This window comes from Dromiciops gliroides, chromosome 2, assembly GCF_019393635.1.
Source record: "Dromiciops gliroides isolate mDroGli1 chromosome 2, mDroGli1.pri, whole genome shotgun sequence".
Taxonomy (NCBI): Eukaryota; Metazoa; Chordata; class Mammalia; order Microbiotheria; family Microbiotheriidae; genus Dromiciops; species Dromiciops gliroides.
In genome coordinates, this window is record NC_057862.1 from 636,408,570 (window position 1) to 636,429,882 (window position 21,313).

A 21,313-nucleotide genomic window follows, 5' to 3' on the forward strand; every position below is an offset into this window, starting at 1 on the left:
ATAAGTTTGGAATTCAGCTATAATATTCTTTGGAATTTTTCTCTTTCAGGAGGTGATTAGTGAATTCTTTCAATGAGTATTTTACCCTCTGGTTCTAGGATATCAGGGCAGTTCTCCTTGACAATTTCCTGAAATATGTTGTCCAGGCTCTTTTTATGATGATAACCTTCATGTAGTCCAATAATTCTTAAATTGTCTCTTCTGCATCTATTTTCCATGTCAGTTGTTTTTTTGATGAGGTATTTCATATTTTCTTCAATTTTTACATTCTTTTGTTTCTGTTTGACTGAATCCTTATGTCTCATAGTCTTATTAACTTACATCTGCTCAATTCTAATTTTTAAAAAATTATTTTCTTCAGTCAGCTTTTACTTAATTTCCACTTGGTCAATTCTAGGTTTTAAGGAGTTGTTTTCTTCAGTGGATTTTTTCCCATTTGTCGAATTGTATTTTTTAAGGAATTGTTTTCCTGAGCAAAATTCTTTTTTTGGGTGGGGTGATGAGGGTTAAGTGACTTGCTCAGCTAGTTAAGTGACTTGTCACACAGATAGTAAGTGTCAAGTATATGAGCCATGATTTGAACTCAGGTCCTCCTGAATCAAGGGCCAGCGCTTTATCTACTACACCACCTAGCTCCCCTCCTCTGACAATTTTTGTCCTTCTCATTCCAAGCTGTTGACTCTCTCTTGCATACCTCTCATTTCTTTTTGATTTTTTTCTTCTACTTCTCTTATTTGATTTAAAAAATCCTTTTTCAGCTCTTCCAAGAAGGTTTTTTGGTCTTCAGACCAATTCATCTTCCCCTTTGAGGCTTCACATATAGGCACTTTTTCCAATGTTGTTCTCTGCATTTGTGTTTTGGTCTTCCCAGTCACCATAGTAGTTTTCTATGGTGAGGGTTCTTTTTGGTTTTACTTTTAGCCCATTTCATGATTTTTAAAGTTTGTCTCTGGTCCTGGAACACAGGGGGAATTGTCCCAATCTTCTTGTGCTAGGGGCCAGGAGTCTGATTGATGGCTTTTTGTTTTGAGACCCCAGTGGCTCCTGGTGGCTTGCTCACTGCACTGAGGTGGCTCAGCACAGTAGTGCCTGTTGTGTAGAAGATAACCCAGTTGGCAGATTTAATGTTGTTTCTGAGGGAAATTTGGGAGATTTCAAGCAACTTCCTGGCTTTGCTCTACCATATTCAGTGCCCTGCAAATCATAAAGGGCTATATAAATGTTAGCCACCACCATCACTATCATTATCATAAATAATAATAATACTTATTATTATTATTATTATTATTATTATTATTATCTTCTTAGTTCAGCTGAGGCATGATATGGAGTAAGCTACTTAGAGTACCACATACAGTACTGGAGAGACAGGCAGGTTTCTGTGAGTGCAAGAGTGGAGAAATCTTAGAGGTTCAGGGGGAGAGCTACTGGTGTAGTGGATACAATACGAAGCCTACAGTTAGGACGATTTGTCCTCCCGAGGTCAAATATGACTTCAGTAACTTACTAGCTGTGTTACCCTAGGCAAATAATTAACCGTGTTGGCCTCATTTTCCTCATCTGTCAAATGACCTGGAGAAGGAAATGATAAACTACTTTGGTAGTTCAAGAAAATCCCAAATGTTGTTATGAAGAGTTAGACATGACTGAAAAATCACTGAAATGAAAAGCTTCTAGGGTAGAAAGGTCACAGAAGTCTACTGAAATCAGGAGGAGGGGTGCTTCGTGTGTGTGTGATCAGAGTTCTGATCTTTGACACATGGGCTGAAATGACGTTCCAGCTCCCACTGGCTCTTGAGAACCCACTGCCAAATTCGTGTCTGTGAGATCAGAAAATGCTATAATTCAGGGCTTGGTTTGTGGTTTTGTTGATTGTCTAGACTTAAGAAAGTAATGGAAAATGTTAATTTTGCAAATTAAATTTAAGAGTGTGTCATGGACTAATGTGGAAATATGTTTAACATGATTATGATATATAACCTATATCAGACTGGTTACTATCTTGTGAAAGAGACAGGGAAGGCAGGGAGGGAGAAAAATTTGGAATTCACAATCTTACAAAAATGAATGTTGAAAAGTATCTTTACATGTAATTGCAATAAAATACTATTTTAAAAAAAGTGTGCCATGGATACATCTTTTTGTTTTTGTTTTGTTTTGTTTTTGCTTTCTAGAGAGCTTGTTATTAAACATTTGCCAGCATGTATACCTGCTGTGAATGGATGGATTTTCTGACCTGTTTTTAGCTTTTCTAAATATTCAATCTAACATCATTTTTTTCTTTCAAGTAGCCTTAAGAGAAGTTCAGACGAGGAAGTTCCTTAAGTAAACCTTAGCCCCAGTTCCCCTGGAGTGCCCTTTGATCCAGTTCTTTTTGGATAAAAGCCTTAGCCCTAGGATCTGATTAGGCATAACCAGAAGGCTGTGCAGAGGGAAAGATGTGCAAGACTTCCCTGCTGCCCAAAGTTCTGACTTTGGGGGTCCTGGGCCTCCTGATTCCAGCCCAAGGTGAGCAGCTCTGCCAGGATGAACCAGAGGAGGGGAAGATTTTGGGGGCTACATGGGAGGAGTCCTTTGATTTTCCTACTGGGGATTTGGGTCTTGTGCATGGTCTCTTCTCTTGTTGCCCTCACTGACTGTTTGGAAGGGTGAGCTGGGGGGGGGATTATTGCTAGTTTAATTTCAAGGGGCTGAACTATGTTTGCTGTTGCAAAATTGATACCCTCTATGTGTGTGTTACATGCAAAAACTCTTCTATCAGCCACTGGTGAAGTATGGTGAGAGAAAGCTGAGTCATTTTCAAGGAGGTAGAATAGAGTGAGGATTGGGGGGAGGATCATTTTACATACTAGAAATATGACCTCTGCATTTGTGTGAGAGAATGTGGTACAACTCCTTTCTTTATTTTCATGCTCCTAAACCACTGGTATTATAGAGGAGAAACTTAAGCCCTGATGTATGTTAAAGTCACTCCTATGGTATAGAAATCTATCTTACCCTACAGGAAAGTACAAGGAAAGGAAATAAGAGAAGGGGGGGCGACAGAAGGGAGGGCAGATTTGGGGAGGGGGTAGTCAGAAGCACAACATTTTTGAGGAGAGAAAGGGTGAAAGGAGAGAGAAAATAGAATTAATATGGGAGGGTAGGATGGAGGGAAATACAGTTAGCAATAGTGTGAAAAAATTTTGAAGCAGGTTTCTCTAATAAAGGCCTCATTTCTCAAACACATAGAGAATTGAGTCAAATTTATAAAAATAAGAGCCATTCCCCAAGTGATAAGTGATCAAAAGATATGAATAGAGCACTGGCCCTGGATTCAGGAGTACCTGAGTTCAAGTCCGGCCTCAGACGCTTAACACTTACTAGCTGTGTGACCCTGGGCAAGTCACTTAACCCCAATTGTCCTACTAAAAAAAAAAGATATGAATAGTTTTCAGATGAAGTAAACAAAGCTATATGAAAACCAAAGGCATATGAAAAAATTCTCTCACTATTAATTGGGGAGATGCAAATCAAAATAATTCTGACATTCTACCTCCTACCTATTAGATTGGCTAATAGGACAGAAGAGGAAAATTACAAATATTAGAGAGGACATGAGAAAAATGAGACAGTAATGCACTGTTGGTGGAGTTGTAAACCAATTCAAACATTCTGTAGAGCAATCTGGAACTATACCCAAAGGACTATGAAACCATACATACTCTTTGAACTAGTAATATCAGTCCTAGGTCTGCATCCAAAAAGAGATAAAAAACAAAAAGGAAAAGGACCTATATATACAAAATTATTTATAGCAGCTCTTTCCTGGTGACAAAATTGAAAATTGAGGGAATATCCATAAATTGGGAAATGGCTAAACAAATTGTGGTATGTGATTATGGCGAAATACTTTTGTGATGTAAGAAATGATGATCAGAATGTTCTCAGAAAAACCTGGAAATACATGAGTTGATGCAAAATGAAATGTACTGTGTACAAAGTAACAGCAATATTGTAAGATGATCAGCTGTGAATGACTTAGCTATTCTCAGCAATACAATGATGCAAGACAAATCTGAAGGACTTATAATGAAAAATGCTATCCATCCCCAGATAAAGAACTGATGGTATCTGCATACAGATAGATACATAATTATTTTTACTATTTTTTCTTGAGTTTTTTCTATTTTTTTCCCATGACATGATTAATATGGAAATATGTTTTGCATGACTACTCATGTATATCCTACATAAAATTGCTTGCCTTCTCAATGTGGGGGTGGGGTGGGGAGAGGGAGGAAGGGAGAGAATCTGGAACTCAAAGTTTTAAAAATTAATGTTGGGGCAGCTAGGTGGCACAGTAGACAGAGCACCATCCCTGGAGTCAGGAGTACCTGAGTTCAAATCCGGCCTCAGACACTTAACACTTACTAGCTGTGTAACCTTGGGCAAGTCACTTAACCCCAATTGCCTCACTAAAAATTTTTTTTAATTAATGTTAATTTTTTTCATGTAATTGGGGGAAAATAAAATATAAATATTTTAAATTGCAAAAAAAGAGTCTGGCCTCAGAAACTTAACACTTACTGGCTGTGTGAACCTGGGCAAGTCACCTAACCCTCATTGACCTGCAAAAAAAAAAAAGAAAAAAAGAAAGTCATGCCTATGTATTTCATATTAGGCTATACTTTGATCTCCTTTGATTAAAGGGAGTGGTAGTGTTTCAGAGGAGTCCCTGACTGTTGTACTTCTAATCCAGGCAGACTGTGCCCTCACAGCTGTGCAGTCTGTAGCTCTTGAACTCTGGGATGGAGAAATGTGAGAATTCTAATAGAATTCAAGGACCATTGACTTCAACACCCTTCTCCCATTTAGTGAAAGAGGGAAAATAGGTTTAGGAAAGAGAAAGCATTTGTAACAAGTTCACACAGGTAGTAAATGGGAGAACTGTGATTTGAACCCTATTCTGTAAGCCCAAATCCAGAACTCCGCATCCAGGCTTATCACCTATTTCCTTTTCTCTACACTTATGCTGTTCAATCATTTTTCAGTTGTGTCCAACTCTTCGTTGACCACATTTGGGGTTTTCTTGGCAAAGATACTGGAGTGGTTTGCCATTTCCTTCTCCAGCTCATTTTACAGACGAGGAAACTGAAGAAAACAGGTTTAAGTGACTTGCTCAGGGTCACACAGCTCGTAAATATCTGAGGCTGGATTTGTACTCAGGGAGATGAGTCTTTACAACACATACCATAGCTCAATGGAACTACTCTCCGTATGCTTTTCAGGCCCTGTCCTCTCCTGTCTCCCTTTGGCTACTGTCTTTCCCATGTCTAGAACACATTTCCCTCAGTCTGTTGAAGACCCTTGATTAAAGATGCAGCTTGGGTGCTGCCACTTGCTGTAGAACTTTTCCTGACTTTCCCCATATCTTTTCATAGAGCTCTGGCAGGACCTCTCCTTTATACCTCTCTATTACATTCCTGGTTATTGGTGCATAGGTCATTCTTCTCTAGGAGAATGTAAATTGGTGCCATTTTAGCCTCTGAATTGCCCATAGTAGATGCTCATTAAGTCTTTGTTCAATTGGATAATGCTGATCAGCTGCATGGCACTGATTTTTAGCTCTGTGCTTTCCTAAGCTGGACTGGGGGTGGGATTGTTGGGGAGCATTTACTTCGATCTTGAGATTCAGAATCCTCAAAGTTGGACAGCTCCTGAGTCAGTGCCAGAGCTGTCTAAAAGTGCAAATGGTCCTTCTCTAGACTGAGTTTCCCATCACTGGAACTCTTTAAGGGAGATGAAAAGAATCATGGCAGAAATAGGAGGAGGTCTGTGTTTCCATCTAATGAAAAAATGGCGGCGCTGGGGGTGGTAGTTGGGGGTATTTGGCCCTCTGTCTGTCTCTGAGGATTTCTTTCCCTTTTGTTTTCAGGGCATAATACTGATGACCTCATCAGGACCACTGAGTCTGGACAGATCCAAGGGACTCACATCAGTGTCAAGGGGACTGACAAAGGTATCAATGTTTTCCTGGGAATCCCCTTTGCCAAACCTCCTGTTGGGGACCTGAGGTTTTCTCCTCCACAACCAGTGGATTCATGGAGCAATGTGAGAGATGCAACTTCTCATCCATATATGTAAGCAGCTTCCTCTATAATCTTACCAATGAGCATAGGGCACCATCTTGTCTTATTCATAATTTTTCTCTGTGTTCTTTACATGCAGTAAACATTTGATAAATATTTGTTGAGGACATGAATGTTCCCTATTTCCCCCTGGTCTGTGAAGCCTCAAATAATTACTAACGATAAAAGTTCACATTTGTTTGGACTTTAGAGAACAACAAACTTGAGAAAAACACTGTGAGGTAGTTAGTGCACATATTGCTATGGATGGATGAACAAAGGCTAACCGAGATTAGAGGGATCTAGGTGACTCAATCGATAGAATACTGGACCTGGAGTAAGAAAGAAATGAGTTGAAATGTCTGGCCTCAGACACTTCCTAGCTGTGTGACCCCTGGTCAAGTCATTTAACTCCATTTGCCTCAGTCTCCTCATCTATAAAATGAGCTGGAGAAGGAAATAGAAAGTCATTCCAGGATCTTTGCCAAGAAAACACCATACAGGTTCATGAAGAGTCAAACAGGACTTAACAACATCAGCTAGTAAATAACAAAGCAAGAACTCAACAGTGTGTTGGGTTCAGAAAGCAGGAGGAGATCTTAGAGGTCATTGACTCTGACCCCTTATTTTATTTTTTAAACAGTTTGATGCCTTTTGCTTTGAAGATCACACTTGTTCCCCACTCCATACCATAGCCTAACTCCCCCCCTCCAATGTAATGCTCCTCTGTAGGAAGGAAAATCCAAGTGACACAAATGACCATGCTCAGTGTTGATCTTGTATAGATGCTTCTAGTTATTGCCTGTATTGGTCTACTTCTACTTTCCTTGATCTGCATCAGTTTTTCTGAATTCCTCACCCCCATCCTTTCATACAATGCAATCACATTCCACAAAACACATACACTGTGATTTGTTCTGCTATCCATCTATTGGTAACATCTACTTGGTTTCCATGGTTTTTAAAATTTAAATAATATTTTCTTTCAAAATTACCAATCATCAACAAACCAGAATATTTCAATATGCAATAAATTAGAAAAAAGACTGTACAAGAAGATGTGAAATATCATTGGCAAGTTCCTTTACCTCTGCCTGCCTCAGTTTCCTCATTTGTAAAATAGGGATAAAAATAGCACCTACCTTTCAAGGTTATTGTGAGGGTCAGAGGAGACCATGTCTGTGATGGGCTCTGCAAACCTCAAAGCACAATATAGATAGCTGTTATGATGATCATCCCCATGTGATTCTATTCAGAACAGGCACCTCTTGTGTTTTCCAGGTGTTTACAGGATGCCGCTGTCCTAGGAAAAATACTGAAGTCTCTGAAAATAAACTTCCCTATCACTGGCAAGTCTGAAGACTGTTTGTATCTCAATATCTACACTCCTGACCATGCAAAGGAGGGGGCCAGATTGCCAGTAAGCCACATCTCTGTAACTTCCACAGTGTGGGATGAGAATCCTAGGGCATTAGAACTGGATGGGACCTCAGAGGTCTCCTTGTCCCACCCATAGGGGAGCAGTCATCCTGTAAACATCTCTGACAAGTCATCTAGCCTTCCCTGAAGTCCTCCAGGTCAGGAAGCTCACTGCTTCTCAAGGCAATCCACTCCAGTAGTGGGAAGCAGCTCACATTGTTAGCAAATCCTTGCTTCTATAAGGATGAAATCTTGACTTCGGGGCATGTAGGTGGCACAGTGGAGAGTGCTGGGTTGGAGTCAGGAAGACTCATTTAGAGTTGGACATGACTGAAAATGACCGAAATAACTTCTGGGAGTTAGTTCCATGATGTGGAATGGTATCAATTTCTGCTAAAGGTTATGATTGCAAAAGGACCAGAGCAAAGCATGGATCAGGTGTGACCTTTAGAACACATCTTCATCCTGACCAGACCCATCATTTCATTTTTATAGGGAGCTTCCCTGTGTGGAAACTCTCTCTGGTGATGAAGACAGGAACTTCTTTTGTAACTTAGAGTCTTGGAGTCATCTGGTGTGCTGAGATGCTAAGTCATTTCTCTGTGGTCACATAGCTCCTATGTCCAAGGCAGGATTGGAACCCAGTCCTTCTCCCTCCAAGGCTAACCCTCTATCATCTAGTCCAGACTTCCTTTCTTAAAATAAATGATAGGGAACAAAACTGCCCAGACATAGTCTCCCCATGAAGCCTTTCCTGACCCTCAATAACCCAACATTCAACTCAAAAACCATTTCTAAAAACTGGAGCCCTTCTCCTTAGTGCTGGGGGTGCAAAGAGAGGTGTGTTTGCTCTCTCCTCTGAGCTAACTTAACACTATTTGGTATCTCCCTTGTGGCACCTATCATCTACCTTATAGCACTTAATAGAGCCTATGTTGTTGTTCAGTCGATTTTCAGTTGTGTCTGATTCTTCATGAGCCCATTTGGGGTTTTCTTGGCAGAGATCCTGGAGTGGTTTGCTATTTCTTTCCCCAGATCATTTTACAGATGAGGAAACTGGGCAAATAGAGTTAAGCAACTTGCCCAGTGTCACATAGCTACTAAGTGTCTGAGGCCATATTTGAACTCAGAAAAATGAGTCTTTCTGATTCCAGGCCTGGAGGTCTAACCACAGTGCCACCTGGCTGCTCCAATACAGACTATTAGTCTGTATCATGTTTTGGGACCCATATCCTATCCTTTCCCTTTGTTTGACTGAAAGTACCTTGAGAGTACTAGGTAGGGACCTAGTCTTATTCACAATACCCACCACAGAGCTTTGCCCATATTTGGTGCTCAGTCAGTCTGGCCAAATCACTTAACCTGGTTTGCCTTAACCCCTGGCAAAGGAAATGGCTAACCACACCAGTATCTTTGCCAAGAAAAACCCATACTGTTGCACTGTTATGGAGATGATCTGATTTTTCCCCTCTTACTGGTTTTCTTTTCCTAATGGTATTTTCCTCCCACATCTTAGCCTTGGCTGAAAGTTACTGTGGTCTCTTATGCAGGAAATGGGGCATCCTCTTTAGTGTCAGTGATATAAGATTGAAATGACATCCTTCACTGCCCCTTCCCACCTCCAAAATGCAAATACAATGGGAGGGATTAAACACAGGCTTATGGGCAGGACATGGGTTAAAGGAGTCAGAATTGCTGAAATGGGTTTTAATCAGTTGAAACTTTTCTATAGATGGTGAGTAACATATAAGAACTCCCCCCCCCCCAAAAAAAAAGAAGAAAAGAAAGAAAGTTACTTTAAATACTTTCCTGTATATTTAAAAAGGAATAGCAAGTTGTACATAATAGATTTGCTATTTCATGTGCAATCATTGGACTACCGGATAACCATGACTAAATTAAGAGTTTACACACCATCTTTCAAGAAATTGTCAGGAAAAATTGTCCTGATATTCTAGAAACAGAAGGTAAAATGGAAATTGAAAGAATCTACAGATCACCTCCTGAAAGAGATCCCAAAAGGAAAACTTCCAGGAATATTATAGCCAAATTCCAGCGATCCCAGGCCAAGGAGAAAATATTGCAAGCAGCTAGAAAAAGAAATTCAAATACTGTGGAGCTACAGTAAGGATAGCACAAGATCTAGCACCTTCTACATTAAAGGATTGGCGGGCATGGGATATGATATTATAGAGAGCAAAGGAACTGGGACTATAGTCAAAAATCACCTACCCAGCAAAAGTGTGTATAATCTTTCAGAGTTAAAAATGGGACTTCAATGAAAAAGAGGACTTTCAGGTATTTGTGATGGTCCAGGACTGGTGCTTTGTCCACTGTATCACCTAGCTGATTCATGATGACATCTTTAAAATAAAGTTAAGGGGTAAGAGGAATGCACTCAGGGGCAGATAGGTGGCACAGTTTATGGAGCACCAACCAGGGATTCAGGAGGACCCAAGTTCAAATCAGACCTCAGACACTAACAATTACTACCTATGTGACTCTAGGCAAGTCACTTAACCCCAATTGCCTCACAAAAAAAGAGAAATGCACTGAAAGAAAGGGAAAGGGAGAGATGGACTGGGGAAAAGTAGCTCACATAAAAGAAACAAGAAAAAGCTTATGGAGTGGAGGGGAAGATCGGGAAGCACTGGGGGCGTGAGTGAACCTTACTCCCATCAGAAATGGCTCAAAGATGGAATAACATACACACTCAAGTGGGAATAGTAAAATATTTTGCCCTGAGGGAAAGTGGGAGGGGAAGGAGATAGGGGAGGGGGAAAGGCAAAAGAAGGAAGGGCAAATTGGGGGAGGGAACAGTAAAAAGCAAAACACTTTTGAGGGGAATAGGGTGAAGGAACAGAAAATAGAGTAAATATCAAGGAAAGGGAATAAGATGGAGGGTAATACAGTTAGCAATAGCAACTGTGAAAGAAATGATGAGCCGGAGAGTAGCTTTGATGCATATCCTGTCAACTCTTGATAGACATTATCTTGATAAGAAGTGAATTCACTCACAGTCAGAACTACTTTATCATGTGTCACAAGATACCAGATACAATATTTTCCTTTTGAACAAGGGAGCTGCAGATCCCTGCTTGGTGGGATTTGTTCCTGAAAGGAAAACCATGTCTGATTCTTGCAGGTGATGGTTTGGATCCATGGTGGTGGTCTTGTCTTGGGTTCTGCCTCCATATATGATGGTTCAATATTGTCTGCCTCCCAGAATGTGGTAGTGGTCACCATCCAGTACAGACTAGGCATCCTTGGATTCTTTAGGTAAGTTTTTACCCCAGTGAAACATAAGTGTAAGTATTTCTTCATGGATGAATTTCCAGATCTCTGAATGGTGACAAGATGATAAACACAATAGAGTATTCTGAGTGGAGTCTTGATAAATTCCTGATTAGAATCCATATCTCTTGCCTTGCCTTGCCTCCCCCACAAACTCATCATGATATAGTAGAAAAAGCATTGGATTTGTAGTGAGAGGAACCAGTTTCCAATTATGGACCTACTTCTTATGGCTAATAAATTCACCTCTCCTCCCTTGGCCTAGATTCTAAATCTAGATTACAGAGAGAGGGGGGTGGCAAATGGATGGATGTGTTGTTGGACTAACAGACATATGAGTAGGTAGATAAAACATTTATTAAGTACCAGGCACTGTATGAAGTGCTGGGGCTTACAAAACAAGAAAATAAGATGGTCCTATTGTGTTCACCTAACCTCTGCTTGCTGTATTGCATTGTAATAAAGCTCATGATTACATTGACTTTCCAATCCCATTTCCCTGTAATGTCTTCCTCTAAAGCTACCTCCCCCCTTCACTGTGCTCTCTGGCATGCCTGCTCCATAGATAACAAACTTGCTTTCATCCTCACTCTTTTCTTACCCCATCCATTTACTTGAATTCACTGAGTGATAACTGTTTTCTGAGGACCCAGCTTTCCTGCTGACCATTTCCAGTACTATTTGCACTTTCACTCATACCTCCATCACAGGGATGCCAAAATACTCCTTGTTTCCCACTCCCACTTCCAGACTCTGCCTCTACTACCATCACTCAGTAACTTCTGCTCCTTTGAGGTTCATTCAATCCATGTTTATCACCAAGATTCTAGTAGCTGTATTTACCATCCTCTGGGATACTCTTTTTTTTTTTTTAATGAGTTCAGTGCCTCATTTACAGTCTTTCTCCCCTCCCGAACTCCCACTTTCAAACTAAGGAACTTCATTGTTTATATTTATGTTGCCATAAACCTTCTATATTTCTGGTTCCTCAGTGTATTCATTTCTCATAACCTCCTCCTCCACTTCATCTTAGCTGTATACAGAGCTGATAACACCCTTGATTTTGCCATGACCCAGAAGTGTTCCACTTCTGTTTTGAAATTCTTCTATCTAGTTATACTCTCTTATCATTCCACTAGACTCTGCCTTGTAATGCCTAATTCTGTTTTTCATCCCCCCACCTCTTTTAATTCTCCCACCCCTCAGTTCTTTCACAGGCCATAACCCCTGCCTGGGTATACTCTCTTCCCTTCCTCATTTTAACCCCCCACTAAACCACTTCATATCTCACTGACCCCTTGTCCTATCACTATTCTTTCCCTGCCAACACTCAGCGTTGGATTACTCCCATCATCTACCCCTTTTGCTCTTCTTTGAATACTACTCAATGAATCTAGGGAAATGTTGCCTGAGTCCATAGAAATTAATGTTACATAATATTAACCTGGTCCTAACTGTGGCAAGGCAACCCTTTTGAACTTCTCTAATGAATTCATTCACCAGAATGGCTTTTCTAAATTTTTGCATCCCTCCTCAAACCTTTCACGGCTTCTCTCCTCACCAGTTCAACTCAGAACTTTGCTTTGTATTTTGCTGGAAAAAATGTGACCAATGCCTGATATGCCCTCCTCTTTATCTCACATTGATCAAATGCCTTCTGTCATTATCTCCTCCTTCACCTCTGTACTCACTAACACTAAGCTTTCTACACCCACAAATGATCCTATTTATTACATCTGTTCTTCTTTAGAATATTGCCCTTTCATTCATTCTCACTTTTACTATTCTTTAATCTTTCTCCCTCTCTTCTTTTCTCCTCTCCTCTTTCTCCTTCTCTTCATCTTCTTCCTCCTCCTCCATCATCATCATCATTATCACCACCACCACCACCACCTCCTCCTCCTCCTTCTTCAATCTCCACCCGGCTATCTTCCTAAAACACAAGTCAGACCGTCACCCCCTTATTCAGTCAGCTAACAAGCATTTATTAAGCACTTTTTAAATGCCAATCACTGTGCTACATGCTTGGGATACAAAAAATAGGCAATCCCTACAGTCAGAGATCAGTTCTCATGGGAGACAACATAGAGATACAAAATACATGCATTATAAATGAGAAGTCATCTCATTGGGATGGTATGACAATTGTGATTTTTAAAACATATTGTGGCATGTTATAAATGATAGAACTCCACAATGGAGTCACAGGCTAAGTGGTCTTAGGGACTATAAAACATTTAAGCAATAATATAGACAACCAGTAGTTTTGAACTGCTCTGACTTATTCTGATGCTGCGAATAACCTCAGCTCCTGAATGGACTCCCAGCTGGCTGCATGACTGCATGCTGGTACCCACTCTTGGAGTCTCTGAGTATTAACCTTAACTCTTACTCAATTTTTGGTCTCCATTAGTAAACTCCTCCAACCTAAGTCTGGTATCAGTAAGTGATCCTGGGGAGTTTCCCCACCACATCTGATCTGATTAAGAATGCCTTCTCAGGGGAAGCTAGGTGGTGCAGTGGATAAAGCACCAGCCCTGGATTCAGGAGGACCTGAGTTCAAATCTGGCCTCAGACACTTCACACTTACTAGCTGTGTGATCCTGGGCAAGTCACTTAACCCCCATAGCCCCATAAAAAAAAGAATGCCCTCTCTTACCTCAGGTGCTAATTGTCAGACCTACCTTTAAGGTATAAGACTGACTTGGTCAGACCACACTCTGAGTGTATACTTCAACCAAGATCTTATCATTGCATGAGTCTCCTTCATGTGAGTGCCCCTGGCCCCACATGACTGAGTCTCTGTCTGTCAATACAGGTTGTCATATAATGTGTGTGTGTGTCTGTCTTTCATTTTTGCCTGCTTGGTACCACTGCATGGTAATAAAGCTCATGCTTTCACCAGCTTCCCCAGTGCTAATTTTCCATAAATCCTCAACAGGGTGGGGTGGGGGTCCTTGTTCTAGAAGGCCTCAGCCATGAAGGGGTGGGTGTGGGAAGGAGGAAGAGGAGGACAGAAAAGATCTCTTGCAGAAATTGGAATCAGAGCTGTCTTGAATTCCTTCAAGGAATTCTAGGCACCAGGGAGAGCCATTGAAAGTCAGAGCTGGAAGGTGGAGAGTTGGATATAAGGACAGCAAGGAAGCTGTACTGCAGAGCTGTCCAGCCCCTACCTCTCTAGTCTTCTTACCTCTAATGATCCTCCATATCCTCTGCCTCCTTTCTGATCCTTGAATAAGATATTCCATTGAATTTTGTTCATTCCCCCCCTCCTCTCCCCTTCTGGCTTCCTTTAAGACTCTCTTCTAATTGCACCTTCTGCAAGAAGCCTCTCCTTGTCTCCTTTAATGACAGCACCTCCCCTCTGGGATCATCCCCAATCCATCCTGTATTGTTTGGAGACAGCCCTTTGCATGTTGTCTCCCCCATTAAACTGTAAACTCCTTGAGGGCAGGGACAATGTTTACCTTTCTTTGTATGCCCAGAGCTTGTTATAGTGCCTGGCCCATAGTGGGTGTTCAGTAAATGTTTCTTGACTTGACATTATAATAGGGGAAGACAAAAGAGAAAGGAGAGCTAAAAGAAAAAGGAGGAGGAAAGGGAGAGTGGAGACAAGGCAGCTGGTGGAGAGGTGGATCAGGGAGTAAGGTAAAAGAGAAGAAAGCAACATGGCAGAGGCTCTTCCTAAAAGGCACAGTGAGCAACTGGAAATGTATGCACTGGGAATCCCTCAGGTGGGGGATTCGAGATCGGCCTCCCCAATTTACATGTGTAAAATAACAACGATAACAACTAGCATTTTTATAGTTCCTTAAGGTTTACAAAGTACTTTATAAATATTGTCATATTATCCTTGGAACAACTCTGAGAGTTACATGCCATTATTATTCCCATTTGATAGATGAGGTAACTGAGGCAGAGAGGTCTAAGTGACTAGCCCACAGTCACACAGCCAGTAGATGAATACTGGTCTTGCTAAGTCTAGGCTCAGGAGTCTATCCATTGCATCATCTAGTTTGTATTCCTACGAAGCTGGTGCTCTTCTTCAGCATTCTTTTTTTTTTTTTTTGGTGAGGCAATTGGGGTTAAGTGACTTGCCTAGGGTCACACAGCTAGTAAGTGCTAAGTGCCTGAGGCCAGATTTGAACTCAGGTCCTCCTGAGTCCAGGGCTGGTGCTCTATCTACTGCGCCACTTAGCTGCCCTTCTTCTTCAGCATTCTCAAACCTTGTCTAATATGTCTTCCAGCACTGGGGATGCTCATGCCCCTGGCAACTGGGGTTACCTGGATCAAGTGGCTGCCCTGAGGTGGGTCCAGAAGAACATCGCCCACTTTGGAGGAGATCCTGGCCGTGTGACCATCTTTGGCGAGTCTGCCGGGGGAACTAGTGTTTCCTCACACGTAGGTGATAAAGAAATGACCCCAGGCTGGAAGGGGGCCTCTTGTGGCCAAAACTAAGATCTAGTCTCACAGACCAGAGCTGTTCTTCCTCTTCTCTTATCCTCCCCCATCTTACAACTATTGGGGGGTGATGACTTCTTTCTCTAAGGCTGCCCCTGCCCTTGCCTTTCATTTGGAGATCCCACTACACTCCCCTGCCCTACTCCCAACTGATTATCTTGTCCCTTCTTCCTCTTACTTTACTGGGGACAGAAAATGAGTTATCCCTTTTTAAAGGCTTACTAACAACTTTGAATAGGAGATAAATAAGTATCCAGGGTAATGGTGAAATAATTGAAGACCCAGAGGATTCCCAATTTCTCCACTGAAGTATACCTCTCCCCAGTGCTTCTCAGAGCCTCTCTGCAGCTTCCCAGGTGATCTTTTTGACTAACAGTGGCTGCAGATCTGCCCTCTCCATCCTCTGCTGATAAACTTCTCAAAGCTTAGAATGGCTGGCCCTCATAGGACAGACATAAAATTCATTAGGGGCCTTAGGGGCAAAGACCTTCTGGTGTGGTAGCCCTCCTTCCTCAGGAGTTTGCATACCACTGACATGGCCTCTGGGCTGTGATAAAGCATGGGAGGAAGACTTCAGTGGAAGAATAATGCTTTAAAAATAGCTGAAAAAAGTAAACAGGAAAAGGAAATCATGAGGGATTTTAAAAGGTTAAACTGTTTCTATTCCTACATTGGAAGATGATACTTGTAACTCTTAAGAACTTTCTTACTATTACAGCAGTTGGATGGTGTATATATACACAGAGGGCACAGGTGTGAGTTGAATATGAAGGGATAATATTTTTAAAAAGATAAAATTAAGGGGTGAGAGAAGAATGAACTGAGAGAAAGTGAGAGATGGAATGGGGTAAATTATCTCACAAAGAAGAAGCAAGAAAAAGCTTTTACAGTGGAGAGAAAGATAGGGGAGGTACATTGGAATTGGCTCAAAGAGGAAATAACATACACACTCAATTGGGTATAGAAATCTATCTTGTCCTGCAGGAAGGTAGGAGGCGGAGGGGATGGGGAGGTGATATAAGATAGGGATGATTAGGGGAGGGGGTAGTCAGAAGCAAAACACTTTTGAGAAGGGACAGGATGAAAGGAGATAGAAAATAGAATAAACAGCATGGGAAGGGAATAAGATGGAGGGAAATGCAGTTAGCAATAGTAACTGGAAAAAACTTTGAAGTAAGTTTCTCTCATAAAGACCTCATTTCTCAAACATATAGAGAACTGAGTCATATTTATATAAAAAATGAGCCATCCCCCCAATTGAGAAATGATCAGAAGATATGAAAAGTTTTCAGATGAAATAATCAAAGCGATCTATAATCATATGAAAAAATGCTGTAACTCATTATTCATAAGGAAGATGCAAATCAAAACAACTCTGACATACTACCTCATACCTATTGAATTGGAAAATAGGACATCAGAGGAAAATAACAAATATTGTTGGGGATATTGGGAAATGAGACATTAATACACATTGATGTAGTGGCAAACTGATTCAACCATTCTGTAGAGTAATTTGGAACTATGGCCAAAGGGTTATGAAACCATGTCATACTCTGTCCTAGAATTCCAGTCTGAGGTCTCTATCCAAAATAAGATAAAAAACAAAAAGGAAGAGGACCTTTATTTACAAAAATATTTATGGCAGCTCTTTTCTAGTGGCAAAGAATTAGAAATTGAGGGAATGCCCATCAATTGGGGAATGGCTGACCAAATGTGGTACATGATTTTGAGGGAATAATATTGTACAATAAGAAATGATGAGCAGGATGCTCTCAGAAAAACCTGGAAAGACTTACATGAGCCGATACAAAGTCAAATGTACTGTGTATGAAGTAATAGCTATATTGTGAGATGATCAGCTGTGAATGACTTAGCTATTCTCAGCAATACAATGATGCAGCACAACTCTGAAGGTCTTATGATGAAAAATGCTATCCATTTCTGGAGAAAGATCTGTTGATGTCTGAATACAGACTGATGCATATTTTTTTTTACTTTATTTTTCTTGAGGGTTTTTTGGGTATGCTTTCTTTCACAAAATAATTAATATGGAAATGTTTTGCATGAATACACAAGTATGAGTTATATGGAATTTCTTGTCTTCTTGGGGTTGTGGAGGGAGGAAGGGAGAGAATTCGGAACAAAAAGTTTTAAAAATGGATGTTAAAATGTTTTTACATGTAATTAGGGAAAAATAAAATGCTAAAAATAATAGCTGATGGAAAGTGGGAAATCCCCATGGAAAACTGTTGGATTTGAAGTCATTTGATCCTAACAAGAACCTTGGGCTTTCTCATAATCAATAAACAAGCAGAAACCAATAATCAGTAAACCATGTGACCTTATGAGGATGTAGGGCATAGGAACAGTATTGCTGGGTTACAATAGAGAACAGACATCTTATCATACTATGTTACCTAACCACCCAGAGAGGCCTAGACCTTGGCCAAGGCTACATAGCCGTTGTTAGTTATCTAACTGTCTTTCATTGTGCCAAAGGGCCCAAAGGCCAGTGTCCCAGAGAGAGGGTGATGTTTGTGACTGTCCTTCATGGGTAGGTTATGGGTAAATAAGAGTCCTGGCTTTCAGACTCACAGGCTCCTGTCTCTCTACTGAGCCAGGAGTATGTGGGCTTCCCCATAACTGCTTCCCTCTCTCACCGAACCCCCACTGTGGTTTGCTTCCTCAGGTTCTGTCTCCCATGTCCAAAGGCTTGTTCCACAGGGTGATCATGGAGAGCGGTGTGGCCCTCCTCCCAGGCCTGATTTCTTCCAGCTCAGAAATTGTTGCAAATGTAAGTTCCTTGTTCTTTGATCTCTGCAATTGCTCCATGGGGCAGCTAAGTGGAGCACTGGCCCTGAAGTCAGGAGGACCTGAGTTAAAATTTCATGTCATACACCTACTAACTGTATGACCCTGGGCAAGTCACATAACCCCAATTGTCTTAAACATCTGGGGCCATCTCCAATTGTCATGGTACTGGACCCAGATGGTTCCACAGGCCTCCTTCACTTAAATCCAATTTAGTGCAAGTCATGACATCACCTAATGTCATGGTCCTCTTTGAGAACAAAGGACAAACAACAACAACGACAATAATATTCTTTAACCTTATTGGTCTTGGATGCCCATGGCCCAGTCTCATTGGCCTTCTGCCTCTCCTGGGCTAGGAGAAGGCACACATACTGGAATGCCACTGAATGTTCAAGCTGAAGCTTACCTTAGAGATCATTTTAGTCCAACCCCCTCATTTTACAGAGGAGGAAACTGAAGCACAGAGAGGGGGGCAGTGATTGTGTAGTGGAATTAGATGCCCTGGATTCAGTTCCTGGTTCTGATTCTTAATATGCCTGTGATTTTTAGATGTCATTTCCCTTCTTGGTGCCTCAGTTTCTTCCTCTGTAAAAATGTGTTAGAAGAGGGCAGCTAGGTGTCACAGTGGATAGAGCACCTGTCCTGGAGTCAGGAGGACCTGAGTTCAAATCCAGCCTCAGACACTTGACTCTAGCTATGTGACCCTGGGCAAGTCACTTAACCTAATTGCCCCACAAAAATAAGAAATTTAATTTAATTTTTTTAAAAAATTGGGTTAGAGTAGGGGTTTTTTTTTGTTTTTTGTTTTTGCAGGGCAATGAAGGTTAAGCGACTTGCCCAGGGTCACACAGCTAGTAAGTGTCAAGCGTCTGAGGCCAGATTTGAACTCAGGTCCTCCTGAATCCAGGACCAATGCTTTATCCACTACACCACCTAGCTGCCCCAATTAGATGGTTTTTAATGTTCCTTCTAGCTCCAAAATCTATTTTCCAATACCCCCAGAACAGGAGGAGGAGTTCTTTGAGGGTTCCCAGGTACAGGTTAGATGCAATGATGGTGTGAGGTCCCTTCTTCCTCTATAGTTCTGTCATTCTGTGCCTTTTCCAAGTGACACAATGAATTGGTGACTGAGCTGAGGCCAGAACTGAGGGATCTTTGAAGCCAGAGTAAGGGCTCTTTCATCACACCCCATACTCCATTGTGTGTGCTTCATAGACATTTAGGTCTCTTCTCCCTGAGTAAACTCCTCAGGAGCAGGGATTATGTCTTTATAACCTGCCCCTGCCTATGCCTTCCCCCACTGCCTGGTACTGAGCCCTGTATATAGTAGGCTCATGATTGGGGGACTTAGCCCCTTAGGCAGCCAGACCCATTCCAACTTGGTCTCCTTTTTGCCATGACTGTATCATCACCTATAGAAATGATCCTTTGTTGGGTTCCTGATGAGTATCATAGGATCTCTGTTGTGCTCCAGGCCAGGGGGTGCTCTGTGAGAATATTAACTCTTTGTGGGTACCTCTTTGCAGGTTGTTGCCAATCTGTCTGCTTGTGAGAGACATAGTTCTGCTTCCATGGTTCAATGCCTCAGGACCAAAACTGAAGAGGAGATCCTGGCCATTGGCAAGGTTTGTAAGCTGAGGAGGAAGGGTTACAGTACCAACTAGCTCTGCCAAATCAGCTTAGGGCAGGGCTGGAACCTAACCTTGATGCCCTTTCTTCACACCTTCCATTGGTGGGAATTGAGGTAAAGATCGTGGGAATGTCACTCTCTTTGCCTCAGTGTCCTCCTACTAATACAAAGGTCTCAGACTAGATAATCTTCAGTGGTATTTCCAGCACCAGGTTTCTACACCTGAAGGTTCCTTCTAGTTCTAATTTTCTGCTCTCTTGGGTCTCTTCCATCCCCAACATTTTGCACTCTAAGCATGTGTGTTGGTGTGTGTGTGTGTGTGTGTGTGTGTGTGTGTTTCTACTCTGGACAAACACTGTCCTAAGAATCCGTTCAACATTCTGTGTTCTAAACTTTTCAGGTTTTTTGTTCCAAGTTTCCTTCCACTGCTGATATTCTACTCTAGAAGATGATTTTCTTCCTCCAGCCATAACATTCTGTTATAACATTCTATAAGCTAAGGTATGGAGGATGCATTTAGGTTGTGCAATGGATAGAATGCTGAGACCAGAGTTGGGAAAATTGACCTGAGTTCAAATCCAGTCTCAGACACTAGCTGTCACTTAACTGCTGTTTGCCTCAGTGTCCTCATCTGTAAAATGGGGATTATACCACCCAAGGTTCTTGTGAGAGTCAACTGAGACAATAATTATAAAGTGCTTAGCATAATATCAGGCACAAAGGAAGTGCTATATAAGTGTTATTTAATTTTTAAAAATGTTTTTGGTGAGGCAATTGGGGTTAAGTGACTTGCCCAGGGTCACACAGCTAGTAAGTGTCAAGTGTCTGAGGCCAGATTTGAACTCAGGTACTCCTGACTCCAGGGCTGGTGCTCTAACCACTGCACCACCTGGCTGCCCCTTATATTAGTGTTATTTAGCTATGATGATGATCTTAGTGGTCCTTTCTAGAACCAATATTCTGTTCTTTGACCCCTTCCAGATCTAATAGCTTCTGGATCTATAGAAGAGATGATACCATGGTTGTGGGAAGGCTCTCTCTTTGCCTTCGGGTCAGGAGTGCAGTCTAAATATTGCTTTCATAAAAAATACATATGATCTGATTTCAATGATTTTGCAATAACCATGTGCCATTGGTAGGGCAGATATGATGTAATTACCAAATTACAGACTTGGGAACTAGAAACATTGAAAGAAAGCAACTGGTGGGAAGGGACTATTTGCTTTTTTATTTGTATCCCCAGAACCTAGGACATCTTATTGATTGATGTTTTGACTGGATATTTTACAAAGAAGGAAAATGACTTCCAGAGGGGTTAAGTGACTTTGCTAAATACCACACAGCTTACAAGTATCAAGACTAGGGGCAGCTAGGTGGCATAGTGGAAAAAGCACTGGCCTTGGATTCAGAAGGACCTGAGTTCAAATCTGGCCTCAGATACTTGACACTTAGTAGCTGTGTGACTCTGGGCAAGTCACTTAACCCTCATTGTCCCACAACAAAACAAATAAAAAACAAGTATCAAGACTGATACCTGACCCCAGGTCTTTATTTACCACCTCATGTTGCTTCCTCAAAGAAC

General features: G+C 41.4%; 1 protein-coding gene across 2 annotated transcripts in view; it reads left to right on the forward strand.

Annotated features, from left to right (window-relative positions):
• Positions 1-2,380: 2,380 nt before the first annotated feature.
• LOC122740002 (cocaine esterase-like) overlaps positions 2,381-21,313 on the forward strand; it is a 30,278-nt gene continuing 11,345 nt past the window's right edge. For both annotated transcript variants that reach the window (XM_043981759.1, XM_043981760.1), the window contains exons 1-7: positions 2,381-2,508; positions 5,918-6,122; positions 7,392-7,530; positions 10,675-10,808; positions 15,071-15,224; positions 17,977-18,081; positions 19,628-19,726. In XM_043981759.1, the coding sequence (XP_043837694.1) occupies positions 2,439-2,508; positions 5,918-6,122; positions 7,392-7,530; positions 10,675-10,808; positions 15,071-15,224; positions 17,977-18,081; positions 19,628-19,726 (906 nt within the window). In that variant the 5' untranslated portion in view covers positions 2,381-2,438. The remainder of the gene's footprint in view (positions 2,509-5,917; positions 6,123-7,391; positions 7,531-10,674; positions 10,809-15,070; positions 15,225-17,976; positions 18,082-19,627; positions 19,727-21,313) is intronic.